Source organism: Pezoporus flaviventris, unplaced genomic scaffold, assembly GCF_033815535.1.
Source record: "Pezoporus flaviventris isolate CSIRO_AGI_PZ_B2104156 unplaced genomic scaffold, CSIRO_AGI_Pfla_v1 ptg000001l, whole genome shotgun sequence".
Taxonomy (NCBI): domain Eukaryota; kingdom Metazoa; phylum Chordata; class Aves; order Psittaciformes; family Psittacidae; genus Pezoporus; species Pezoporus flaviventris.
In genome coordinates, this window is record NW_026892549.1 from 32735916 (window position 1) to 32748689 (window position 12774).

At 33.8% G+C, this 12774-nt stretch overlaps 1 protein-coding gene across 47 annotated transcripts in view; it reads left to right on the plus strand.

Annotated features, from left to right (window-relative positions):
• The window catches only part of KCNMA1 (potassium calcium-activated channel subfamily M alpha 1), a 491027-nt gene that overhangs the window by 364560 nt on the left and 113693 nt on the right, over positions 1-12774 (plus strand). For 30 of the 47 annotated variants that reach the window (XM_061450666.1, XM_061450643.1, XM_061450649.1 and 27 more), the window contains 2 exons: positions 225-293; positions 4472-4483. In XM_061450666.1, the coding sequence (XP_061306650.1) occupies positions 225-293; positions 4472-4483 (81 nt within the window). The remainder of the gene's footprint in view (positions 1-224; positions 294-4471; positions 4484-12774) is intronic. The other 17 variants (XM_061450593.1, XM_061450608.1, XM_061450956.1 and 14 more) reach the window with 1 other exon arrangement.

The window sequence follows — 12774 nt, forward strand, 5'->3', positions numbered from 1 at the left end:
TCTGACACTAAAACACTCATCGGTTTATATTTTTAGGAAAATAATGTGTTCAATATCTTCCAAGTAGAAAGACCTTAATATATGTTCTGTGTATACCTAACTGAAAAAAATGGAAAATATTGTAGTGTAAGTTCTCAGAGAAAATATGTATCCTAAAGCGATCCCTACATATGTAATATTTGTTGTGAAAAAGGACTGACTTTTGGCTGCTTCTTTTCCTGCAGGCTGGTGTTTGCGAAACTAAAGCTGTTAATGATAGCCATAGAATACAAGTCGGAAAAACGAGAAAGCAGGTATGTCAAATGCCTACAGATTTTTCTGGAATGCACTGTCAAGAATTGTGCCTGCTTTTTTTTTCAAAATGTACATGGCTATACTTATACCTTTGAAACATTTTAGAGTATAATTAGCATGCCATCATGTTATACCATTTCACATAGCACTGAAAAGCTTTTATTTCTTCCCTATTGCTCTTCTCTAAGTTTAATTCAAGTCAGAACATTCAGTAGAAAGTGGGCGAACAGTGATAGTCCCATCTCCAGAAGTGCAATTCATTTTTACTTAAACAAAATCTTCAATGTTTTTGTTCATAGTGTATCAGTTTTAATTGGAGGTCCAATTACTTATTTTGCTGAAAATCAAAAAGTGGTAAATAGATGTGAGATCAAAACTTGTTATGGCTATGTGTATTCTCAATAATTCCATTGAAATGAGTTTGGAAGAATCAATTTAACTAGGATACAACATAAAAAGGCATATCAGATAAACAGTATTTATATGGTCTGTTTTGACAAAAATGTGCATGTTTTAATCACATCATGAAAACAGAAAAGATTAAAATAGCTTGAAATTAGCAACTGGCTGACCCCTTTCCTCAACCAAGTAGAAAAAAAATCATTATTATTAGTACTGATTCACAGACAAAAAAAAAAACAAAAAAAAACCTAGAAGTATTTCTTGCAGTTTTTTTATATAAAGATGTATAAAAATCCAGGTGAACATTGGAGTCAGTCTTCTATCAGCTTGTGCAATGGTGCTTTACACAACATTGATTTTTGTATTAAAAAAAAAAAAAAGTTATAAATTTGGTCTGCAAAATATAGAGGGACATGTAATAAAAATGTGATAATGCTGTCTCTTAACTGAATTTTATTTTGTTTCTGTCAAAATTATATTCTGTACTACTCTAGTAAGTCTGGAACTATACATACTAGTTCATCTTATTTTTGGCCAGAAATTACCTAAAACTTGTTTCTCACAATTGTTTCTCATCATAGGAGAACCAATTCTGTCATTTGAGCTCATGCCAAAATTTCTGAGGTTTTGAAAGTTCATTTTAATGTTTATTATTTAATGTTATATTTTTTCTTTATTAAAAATATCTATAAAACCAATGCGGGATGTGCATTGCAATGCAATACCATGTTACAACTACTTACAAGAGTATTTCTACACCTTATCATTGATTTTGCTTGATTCTTTCCTATGTTAAAGTGATATGTGAAGTGGTGTATGTGCTATTGCATATTATTTTTGTCCACAGTATGCTGATAAGAAATCTTTTTTGTTGTGGTTTTTTTTTTTTAAATAAATCAGGATTTTTTTTTTTTTTTTTATGTTTCCAGCTCTCAAGCGCTCTTAGAACACTTTTCCATTTAATGATCTCACTCCACATTAGCCAATGTGAAGCAAATTATTTATTCTTTTGTCTTTGAACAGTTTAATATCTTCCTAGAAAATTAAAATAGAATAGTGACAACAATGGAACTATTTGTCAGATTTTGTATTTCCAATATTAGAAAATACTTGGTTTCTATTTTTTTTTCCTAAGAAGTATTGCCCAACTTTAGGTTGTCATTACTTCAATTGTCATTTTCTTGCATAAGCGCTAATATTACAGTCTTTTTCAGTAAGAACAGATAATTCATGGCTTCCATATCATTCTTTGCACTAACTTCAGTGGAAGTTGGATTGAGTTCTTAATCACAAGGTGATGCAGAGGATCCCACAAAAAGTAACACAATGTGATACAATCTTATATTACTTCTTACTTAAAGCTATGCAGGTAACAGTTCACAACTAATTAATTGGTAGAAAAAAAAGAGCCTAAGAATTGCAGAAAACAATACTAAAAAAGGGATGATAACAGCTGGATTTGTAAACACAATGTAACAAGAGGAGAACATGTAAGCTAGATATTCGCATTTTTTATAAGCCTGATCCACAGTAATATCTTCTGGCTTTCTAACCAGTGGTAATTTTACAGTCACTGGTGTATCACTGAGCTATTTGTAGCATACCTTTGCTGTTCTACCTGTTCCTGTGCTCTTCAACCCAAATATCTTAATTACGTACTTGTGGTTTTCTGAGGTGGAGCCTTTCAGTCTAAATAGAGAGGTAATGGAACAAAACTTCAGTTTCTCACTTCTTAGGTATGCTCACATTTCCATGCACTTTATTAAATTAGAAGGTGGGGAACTATGTTATACAGGTGCAATCTGTCTTCGAAAAAGATAAATATGTCATTTTCCAATTATGTATATTGTTGTTGACTTTGGAAATATTTTACTCTACTCCATATTTTAAGTTCTTCATTGGTAATTCTTCATAAAGCTGAGGGGAAAACTGATTATAGTACCCTTTTAGCTTTCATGCTGTAAGTGTGACCAACAGTAGATATCTGCTAATTATTTTATTATAGTTTAGATCCATATTTTGTAAAACTTTTTGGAGGTTTTACATTGTTTACAATTTAGAGCAACAATGATATATATAAATACAAATTATCTAGGTGGGACCCTTTTATTAAAAGCTAGTATTTCCTGCAATAGCTGAGGACAGGTCTAGGGCCAGTATTTTCAGGGGCAGAGGAAATTTTCAAAGCATTGTTTTCGCCTAGGGATAAGAAGATCTTACTCCCACCAGTTTAATTTTTGCTGCTAGTCAGAATATCTGTGTAAGTAAATTATGTATCTGAATTTTTTCACTTGCACAAGGAGTTGCCTTTTAAGTTTAGCTTCATCTTCCTTCACCACTTTGCACTCAGACCTAAAGCAGCACAAAGTGAATTCAGGAGTGTGTGCGGCTCTCAAAAGTAGTAATGTGTGGGCATTGTAGGTTTCCTAATGCCTTCTTCAAATTTTCATCTTGGTGTTAAGGATAAATACTAATACCATTTTGAGTCAATGGCAGACTTTTAATTGACTTTGTTAATGTCTTCATTACATGTAGAATAGCATAAATACTCATTTACCTATGCATCTTTTTTCTTCTTTTTTCTTTTTCTTTTTTTTTTTACCCAGGCAGTCTCCCACATGCCAGTTTTCTGAAGCTTTCTGATTTTCAGCCAATTGCTGTTAAAAATACCATAGGGAATTTGAGCTTAATAGTAGTTATATATCATCAGAATGCTACCCAAGCTAATATTAATGTATAAGTTAGCAGTAGCTAAGTTTCCTGCTTGCAGCTGGGTTTTCTTCTTTTTTTCCTGACTCCTAATAAAACTACACAAAATAGTAAGCACACCTTGATAACAACTTTACACAGTATTAGATCAGTAATTATAAGCAATTTATGATTTTACAAGATTGCTTAAAAGCAGAATTTAAATGTTTTCAAGCCTAAATGTAGGTAATGTAGATATGATAAATACAAACTCATTTTCAAATAATCGGTGAAATACCTACAGTATGCTTATCTTTTTAGGCAACTCTTTCTCATCAGGTTATCTTAAAGATAGCCATGATTAGCTTTTCTACTACCCTCATATTTGTATATTTAATAATGGTTAAATTACTGCTCACTTATCAAAGAAACCTTTGAGTTTAGAAAATATTACTGAATTTAATGGGTTTCTGACGAGCTATAGAGGTCTGCACTTCAGTAGTTCCAGATCACAATGTGAGTTAGCCATTCCTTGATATCTAAATAGTATCTGGGAATATTATAAGCAGTTATTAAGAGCAGAAAGCACTTCTTAAATACATTTTTGTTTCTCTGAGATTACTTTAGCTTATAAAAATGGTCTTTCTTGGTTCATTTGTAGAGTGGTTTTTGTTTCTTATGTAGAAAAAAATGCTAAAGGAACATGGAGAACATCAACCTGAAAATGTCCCAACAAAGCTTACTAAACAGATAGCAAAAAATGTCAGTTCAAAATGCAGTTATTCAAACTCTTTATCTGAAATTCCTTTTAGAAATGGTTTTGCCTTCCTTTCCCCCCCCCTTTTTTTTCCTCGACATCAGTAAACAAAAAGGAAAGCTTAACCAGGGTTCTTCCCTCCTGCACCCCATGTTTACTCCTCTTGTTAAATTTGCTCCTTGTCTATCCATATATTTGTTCTCATTCTCAGCAGAAAAACCTTTGAGCCTTGAAGACTTGTAAATAAAGGGGTTTTTTTGCTTTTGCTTTGGTGTCAGTTGATTTCTTATCGAAGTGTTTGATTTGCAATTTTTTTCTTGTCGTTTGCAGAAGCCGAAAGCGGTATGCCCTCTTCGTTACCTTTCCTTCCAACCTCAATCCTACCTCCACTCCTTCTAACTTCAGGACTAATTCCTTGCCAAGAACACAGGAAGATAACATCTTTGTCTATCTTTCTCTGTATATACACACACATATATGCATATAGATATATTTTCATCTGTCTATGTGTGTGTGTATATATATATATATATATATATCTGTGTGTATATTTATATATGAGCCCCCAATCTCAAAGAGGAGAGAAAATAGCATTTTGTCTCTCCATTGGTTCTTGTGACTCACGCACTAACTTCTTTGCAGGAAGTACAAAATAAAACAGTAGTTTTGTAGGCTTTTTTTTTTTTATCTTCTCCTTTTGTGGAGTCATTGGTATATCAGTTTGTTGCATTTTAAAAGCAGACTTCACTGTTAACAACTCCTCGTCTCTTTTCTCATTTGTGCTGTTATCGTGACGATGTGTATTTTGTCTTTACCAGCAGTTGTGCTGCCATATTGTCTCCATATTCATTGATGTTCTTTCCCCAGAGTCTTCCTTCAAAACATGTCTTAAAATACAGTAGTTAATGTTTTCTTGTCTCACCTTCCATTAGCAACAAATACCTGATTCTTTGCATCACTGGTCCTGTTTTGAGCCCAGTTACTCATAACACAGTACTCATTAAAGCTATTGTACTGTTCCAGAGAAAGCGCCATGGATAGTCTCTAATGTGTCACGTACATTTTGATGACATTTATTAAGCTCATTTATGAAGATGTTACTGAGTGTATTTGTTTCTCAGTTTTGGTTTTAATTTGGGAGGGCATGTTTTGTATTTTGTTTTAGTATACCATGCTGTGAGTCACTCCTTAGTCTACATTCTATCTTGCTGCCATTGGTTTTGATGAAGTAAATAAGGCATGCTCTTCCATATCCTCTTCTCTCCTCAATTCTCTTATCACTACCAGCTTTGTTTTTCTACCTGCTTATAGAAGTCTGTCTGACTGTCAGTGACTGTCCGACTTATAGAAGACTGTCTGACTGTTTTCATTGTCCAGACATTTCAATTTCCTTCTTCATTATACTCCCCAAACTTTCATTTCCATGTCTATTCTGTTGAGTGTGTTGTGTGTGATATATTTATTTTTTAGTCTTACTGTCCTGTGGTTTCTGAGTAGATGTGTGAAAAGAGAGGTGGCTTCCTGTCAGTTTGGCATTATTGAGATGATCCAACTGCAGAGAAGTTACTGCAACACTTAGCATCTTCAAGGATATGCAGTTGTTGCACCTCTACTTTGCTTCTTGCTTTAAGTATATATTATCTTGTGGTGAAGGCATGTTACTGCTGGCATGATGAGCAACTTGAAGAAGTGTTGTACCAAGTGAAGTTGCTTGCTCCCAGAATAAAGTATATTGTGCTCCTTCATTGTACTGATAATCACTTCTGGAACCAGAACGAATAATTTGTATTGAATTTATCAGCATCGTTGCACTAGTTTGGACTATTCCCCAATAAAATACCTCATGCATATCCTGTAGACTATGACTTAGTAGTTTCTATTGTAAAGAACTCCTGGGAGCAACCTTTTATATGCTTGTAGTAATTAAGCTTTAAAATACTGTAGCATGTAATGTGCACTGTGTCTTTTGCCTTGTATTCTTTTTAGTGTCTTACTGGATTTTTCTGTGTAGAGCAATATGGATCTGAATTAATGTCAATGATTGAGCCCAGAAGAAAGAAGCAATACTTATGACTTATATTCAGTGTGAAGCTGGTACGCACGCAATTCCCACTGTGGGATTGTGCACCTACCATCACACTCCACTTCAAAACGTACCCTGAAACAAAAAATACTGTCTCAAACTATTTTTGTAGTTCTAATTCTATAGTTGTGTAAATGACATGATACATTTTAAAAGGCTGTTATGCTAATAGTGGTGGATTTCATCTGGGCATGGCATGAAACAATCAATAATAGCTGGGTTTATTTAAAAATGTGGTAGCTATGTTAGTAATACCACACAGTCTTATTTAGATAATGTATTAATAGTACTTAAACAATATTATATCTTCCTGATTACTAGATGATATTGCTACTGTTTCAGTCACATGGGGAATGGTACAGTACATCTACCACAAGGTTTAAAATGGAGTTATGGCTTTTGTAATTTCTTTAGTCAAAATTTTTCTGGTTTTATTCATTTAATTCAACAATTGATCTTTTCTTTTGTTTAGACAAGGATGATGGCAGTTATAAGGGTAGCCATAAATATGAAAGGAAATATAAATAAAAGAAAAAGGGAGTGTTACTGAATCAGACAAGTTTCCTTGATGCAGGGATGAACTGTTCAATTGCTCACTGACAATGGGATTCATATTACCTAACTTTATCCATCTACATTTTAGATGTCTAGTCTCTTTTCAGTATCCAGACTTAGTGCATGATTGCAAGGGAAGAGAGAGACAGTTTTTGAAAGCAGCTTCCATTCTAAGTCAGATGAGATGAATCCCACCTTTACTGCTGTCTAAAATGTAACCTTGAAAGTACGAACAAATGAGAATAGTACATAACTGAGGCTCTGACAAGGAAAATTCTTAAATGAATTCTCTGTATCTTCCAGTTTTTAGTCTTCACATAGTGCTATTAAAATGTTATCATTGCCTATTGTCTGTGCTGTAGTCGCTAAGCATTTCCACATGCCTTTGTCAGCACAGTTTTAAGACCTTTAAGCAACCTTCCATATTAATAACATCCCTAATTTTTTCCAGAGAATACAGACAGTTATACAACTCTGAGAGTCACCTACTGTATAAATGCTGTGTCTAGATTAAGGGTTCAAAGTTATGTCCATTTACAACTTAAGCAGTAATGGAAACCTGCTCAGTTTCAAGCTGTGCAAGGAAAATTGTGTAGCCATGTTACTTAGCAAATGGGCTAGCAGTAAATACATACAGTGTCATGGTAGTTCAGACTAACTCTGATAGGTTGTTTCTCCATGTAGTTCAGATAGAAGATAGTTGAATATTGTTGAAAGCTAGAGGAATTTCTTTTCATCTCCTACTGAAATTTTTGGACTCTGAAATTTTATTAGAAACAATGTTTTATATATTCTAATAACATAAAAATATAGCAGCCGTCAAGCATTCTAATGCTCTTTCAACCCATGAAATACAATTGGAGTCCCACATGTATTATTCTTTGAAGCGGGAGGCAAATAAAAATTACCCAACAGCAGAAATGAGTACAAAAAAATTAGTTGGAGGGAATAGTCCTGCCCCAAAGTGTCAATCCACAGATTGTCCTGCAGTTCAAACCTGCAACTACCAGGTTCTCCATCAACTATCTTGAAGTGCAGCAAAACCTGGAAGACCTGCAACTAGTAATCAAAACTTTAGCTCACTTAATGCTTTAGGGGAAGATATAATATGGTATTCTTTATCTAGGTCACAATATTGTTGTATTGTGCAGCCAACCATCCATGCACTACCAAAAGGGTATTGAGCAATATTGAACAGATAGTTACATATATCTGTACTTTACTGAAGGTAGCATATATACTTAAAACATCAGAAAGATATAATCGAACAAGTAAGCAAATTGATCAAAATTAACACACTGTCAGAGATATCTGTAGTCCACTGAGATATGAAAAAGTCATTATGTCCTATCTTAACTTTTAGTTGAATAATCCATTTAAAGAGATCCATAAGCATTTGTCTACAATTTTTCTAACCACATTTGGATTTTTCATTTTCTTAAAAATTCTCAAATGTGTGCTAATTCCCATTTGTGCTTCTTCTGCTTATATTTCAGTCAGTCTGGAAACTCATTTTCAACTGTATAGATGCTATTCTTTCTAATTCTTTCCAGAGCTTTAATGTTCAGTGTCAGGTTGGAAGGGGCTTTGAGCAATCCATTCTATTGAAAAATATGCTTGATCATGATAGGGCGGTTGAAACTAGACAATCTTTAAAGGCCCCTTCCAACCCAAAGCATTCTGCAATTCATTCTGTGATTCCCGAGAGTACAATTGAAATCAAGGGTGATTTTCACATTTCTGATGTGTGACATTTTCATTGCTCTTACATGTGTGATCTTCTTGAACAAATGAACTAACTTTTGCTAGGTAACTGTAAAGCCGAGGTTTCCATACTGCTTTCTGTTCCACAGCTGGCTTAGAAGTTGTATTATCGTAGACTACTGGAACTGACTTCTAAGTTTATGCTGATAAAGTACATTAAATTCCTATTAAACACATTAAATCATATTTAATTTACACATATTCAAATTAGATGGCTTTAATTGCTATGTGTTCTAGCTGTTCATGCTTGAAGGAGCGAGCAAGCAATCAAGATAATCTTGAAATGTGACACTTGTCATGAAAAGCTTTGTCCTGAGGAGCATATTTCTGGAGCTGGAATTTTTAAGGAAATTATAACTAAAAGGTTTTTTGGCTTACTATTACCTGATTAGTTTCTGAAGTAACCTTAAACTAGAAATGTTATAAAATTTGCTCAAAAACTTAGAAACTTTTGAAATTTTTGGCATTCCTTGCTTAATTTCATGAGCTAAATTAGGAGATTAAAAAGAAAAAAAAAATTAAGATTTATTATAAAAAAATACTTTAAAAAATCGGGTGTGATTTTCAACAGCATTTTCTCATTTTGTGGCACAAAATTTGTATGGATTAGCTATATAGATTAATATTAAGTATAAAGCATTTCTGTCTTTTTTTTCCCCTTTTCCTACATCTTCCTTTATCTGCAAAACTCCCTAGTTTTGGAGATACATAAAAATGAGACATTAGCTGAAACTTTCTCACTCAGAACTGCAGTTTACTTTGCCATGTACTTATCATCTCAACTGTGGGGATATATATGAATATTTTCATGAGCTGCTTAAACAGATGCATGCGTTCTCAATATCTGATGGATGCATTATTCTTGGAATGTTCATAAGACTGCTAAATTTTTCTCTGTCCTCTTTGTTCTCTGTATTCTATTCTTTTAATTCAAAACATTTCCCTTGCTGTACATATTTGAGTGAGTGCTTACCAAAGCATAACTTTAGCTAATGACACTACATGTCTTATAAGAAATAATTCAATTGCTGCTTTAATAAGCAGCATATGTAATAAATCCATATAGACCGGTAGAAATTGCTCGTGATTTTTCTCTGGTTAAATATCAGTGTGTAAACCTAAAGCTTTATGAGTTTTTGCTGTAGTTCTTTGCCAGTAGCAGTGATGGTGCAAATTCATTTTTATTCCCAAAAGAAGACTTCTGCTAGGGTCGTACTGCATTAGCTTCCATGACATCTATATTTTGTGGCTATCACTACATTGTATTTGTGAAAATAAATATATGTGAATGAAGTATTAGATATGACAAAAATAAAGTCTATTCACTGACCCATCTGAATTGATTTAACGTGTCTCAGAAAACCCTGAGACACAAAATAGTTGTCACAATACAGTACATCCTAAATGGAGTCAGTTACTCCTGATTTAGGATTGTGTTCACTGTCTCTTAAAAGAACTGCTTAATTTGCTCATTATTCTGTCAAATTTTAAATTTGAGGAGGTGGTGAATGTTTGCATATCTAGTGATTACCTCAGCTTGTGAAGTTTGGGTTGTTGAGCTTTAGGTAGCATTTTGTTACTGTTTTGGTATGGTTTATCTATCTCCAAGAATGGGATGAGGGGGAAAAAAGAGGTGAGTCAGTGTAAAGAAATCTGTTCATCTGTTTATACTGAAAAGTTGTAATACTTCTGTGATTAAGGGCAAAGAACAAAATAAGGGCAAAGGAAGTATTTTTCTGACAGCATACCCATTTGTACCTAAGAAAAACAGCCAACCCTAATCATATTACAAGTCTTTGAATATTTTAGAAGGAACGGCATAGTAGAAATGAGACTAGCATCTGTAGAAGTTTAACAGCTAAATTCTCAGCATAATGGCAGACTAAGGGCTAGCAGACAGTGAGAGGGAAAAGTGAGACTGAAACATGGATGAAGTTACAGACATGATAGAAAGTTTTGGCAGAAAGACTTTGGAGAGTTAGTGACAGGATTCTGTCCTCGTTCTTGAGAAGTGACTTATCTAGGCTTACATAGGCTGGCAGACGTAAGATGGGCCATTCTCGACTTTTTTCTCTGAGTATACTGGTAGAGTGTATGTCTCATCTCCCTTAGTGACGTTAAGGTATCTGCAACAGCTAGTAAGTGCTGTGTTGGCTCAAGTGACAAAAGTTTGTGCAGGGAATCTGAATTTTCCAACCTGCTTGTGACTTGAATGATTAGTTTCATACGAAGAAATTCTTGTGGTTTGTGTTTTTTTCTTTTGGTTGGTTGGTTTTTTTTTTTCCTGTTTCGTTCCATTTTAAAACCTGTGAAAATGCATTTTAAAAGTGCATTAGGTAAATGCTTTGGTTGCAAGTGCAATTATTAAGCCCAATAGACTAAGAAAAGAAATGCCAGATGTGAAAAGTTTAGTTGTGCAACTTTCATTCATCCCATTTATCTGCGTGCATAATGTAGGTGTTATTTACACCATCACATTTCATTTTTGCAATACTACTTAAGTGAGCTGTTTAGATGAACCTGCTTTCTGTGGTGATGACTTCTGTTTTCTGTAGTTCTCCTCTCCTTTTTTGTTGCAAAGCTTGAAACTGTGAATGAAGGAAAAAGGAAGGATGTCTGGGTAAATGCTTTCTTTTTGTTCCAGCCTCTGCCACAGAATACCTCTGTGAGAATGAGCTAGTAATTTAATCGAAACCTTTTACAGATGACCTCTGATTAAGTGTTTATTATTTTGGGAACCAGAGGCTGGGCTTTTGGAAAGGCTGAGCATTCTTAACACAAAAGTCCCTAGAAGATGTATGTGGAGAGGTGCAATGCTAAATACTTGCAAAAAGTCGCCTGTAGGCATCCCAAAGTAATAGCTACTATATCTCATAGTGACTTAATCTCTCATCTGTAAAATGGGCTAATACTATATCTTCAGTCTTTTTGTAAAATAATGTATTTGTGAATCTTTCGCATGCTATAGTGATGAACACTGCAGAAAAATACATAAGAAAAATATGATGCTGATTTTAAAGAAAGACAAGCTACATGAAGCCATGCCTGGAGTAATGGCATTAAAAGACCACTGAATGAAGTTCCAGACTGTGAGAAAAAGTACTTTGTGGCTATTAGATTAAGAATCGTATTATAAAGTCTATATAATGAATTATGTCTGCAATGACCAACCTTTAAACTCTTAACTCAAGAGCACTTTAGTTTGCAGCCTGCATATTCTTTTCATAGGGCCCTGTGAACATATATAATCACACAAAACAATTTGCTTATTATAAAGGTGTCAGGTATATTTTTTTTGTCACACTAATTTATTATGTATGGATAATAAATAACATCTTGAATAAGAAATCTGCTGAGACCCATTTTCCCTCCTAGCAGTAACATTATAGGATATTTTTCCTTCACATTTTAATAACGTGTATCTCTTCAGAAATGTGCTTTATTTATTTTTATTTATTTTCATATATATGTGCTTCCCCAAAATCAATCTTTGCTAAATCCGCAAGGGTTTAAATTGCTGTTAGGCTTTATTTACTGTAAATTGCATGTTTGTCATTTTGACTTACAAAGGCTGAGCCTTAATAAAAGACAAATGAGAGAAATTTTGGCAAGCTTTAAGTTTTAGCAAGTCAAAAACTTACTTGTCTAAATTGTTGTGATGATTATTAATAGTTGTAAATGAAAGTTATCAGAGAATATATTTACATCCGTACCTGTATATTCATATTTAGCTTGGTACTTTTCAAAGTACCTTACCTAAAATCTAGCGTTAAACTATTATGAAAGTAAAAAAGATATTCGTAGAGAGGCATGCAGTACCTCATTTCTTGGAAGCAATTTGTAATTTCAATCATTGAATATAGCTGAGGCTGTTCTGTCAGTGTGGTTGGGTTATTTTTGTTCCTCCATGGCTGATTTAAAAATTTTCTACTCATTTTATGTTTTTTCAGCTGTCATGACTGGTTGTCTTGTACCATTCCCCTTGAGTGTATGTGTGTATTTATTATTTTAAACAGTAACATTTTATGTCCATATAGGGGTCCCATTAACATTCTTCTTCACTAGAAATTGGCAAAAGTTTACATCAAAGGGTTTACCTTCATAAATGATATCTTGTATTGTTATTGAGTGGTGGTTGCTGGTTCTTCTCTTTTCACCATAATGGGAATTTCTCACCACTTTGCATGACAGAGCAAGAAAGCTGAAATGCTCAGCTTCACACATCATGTTT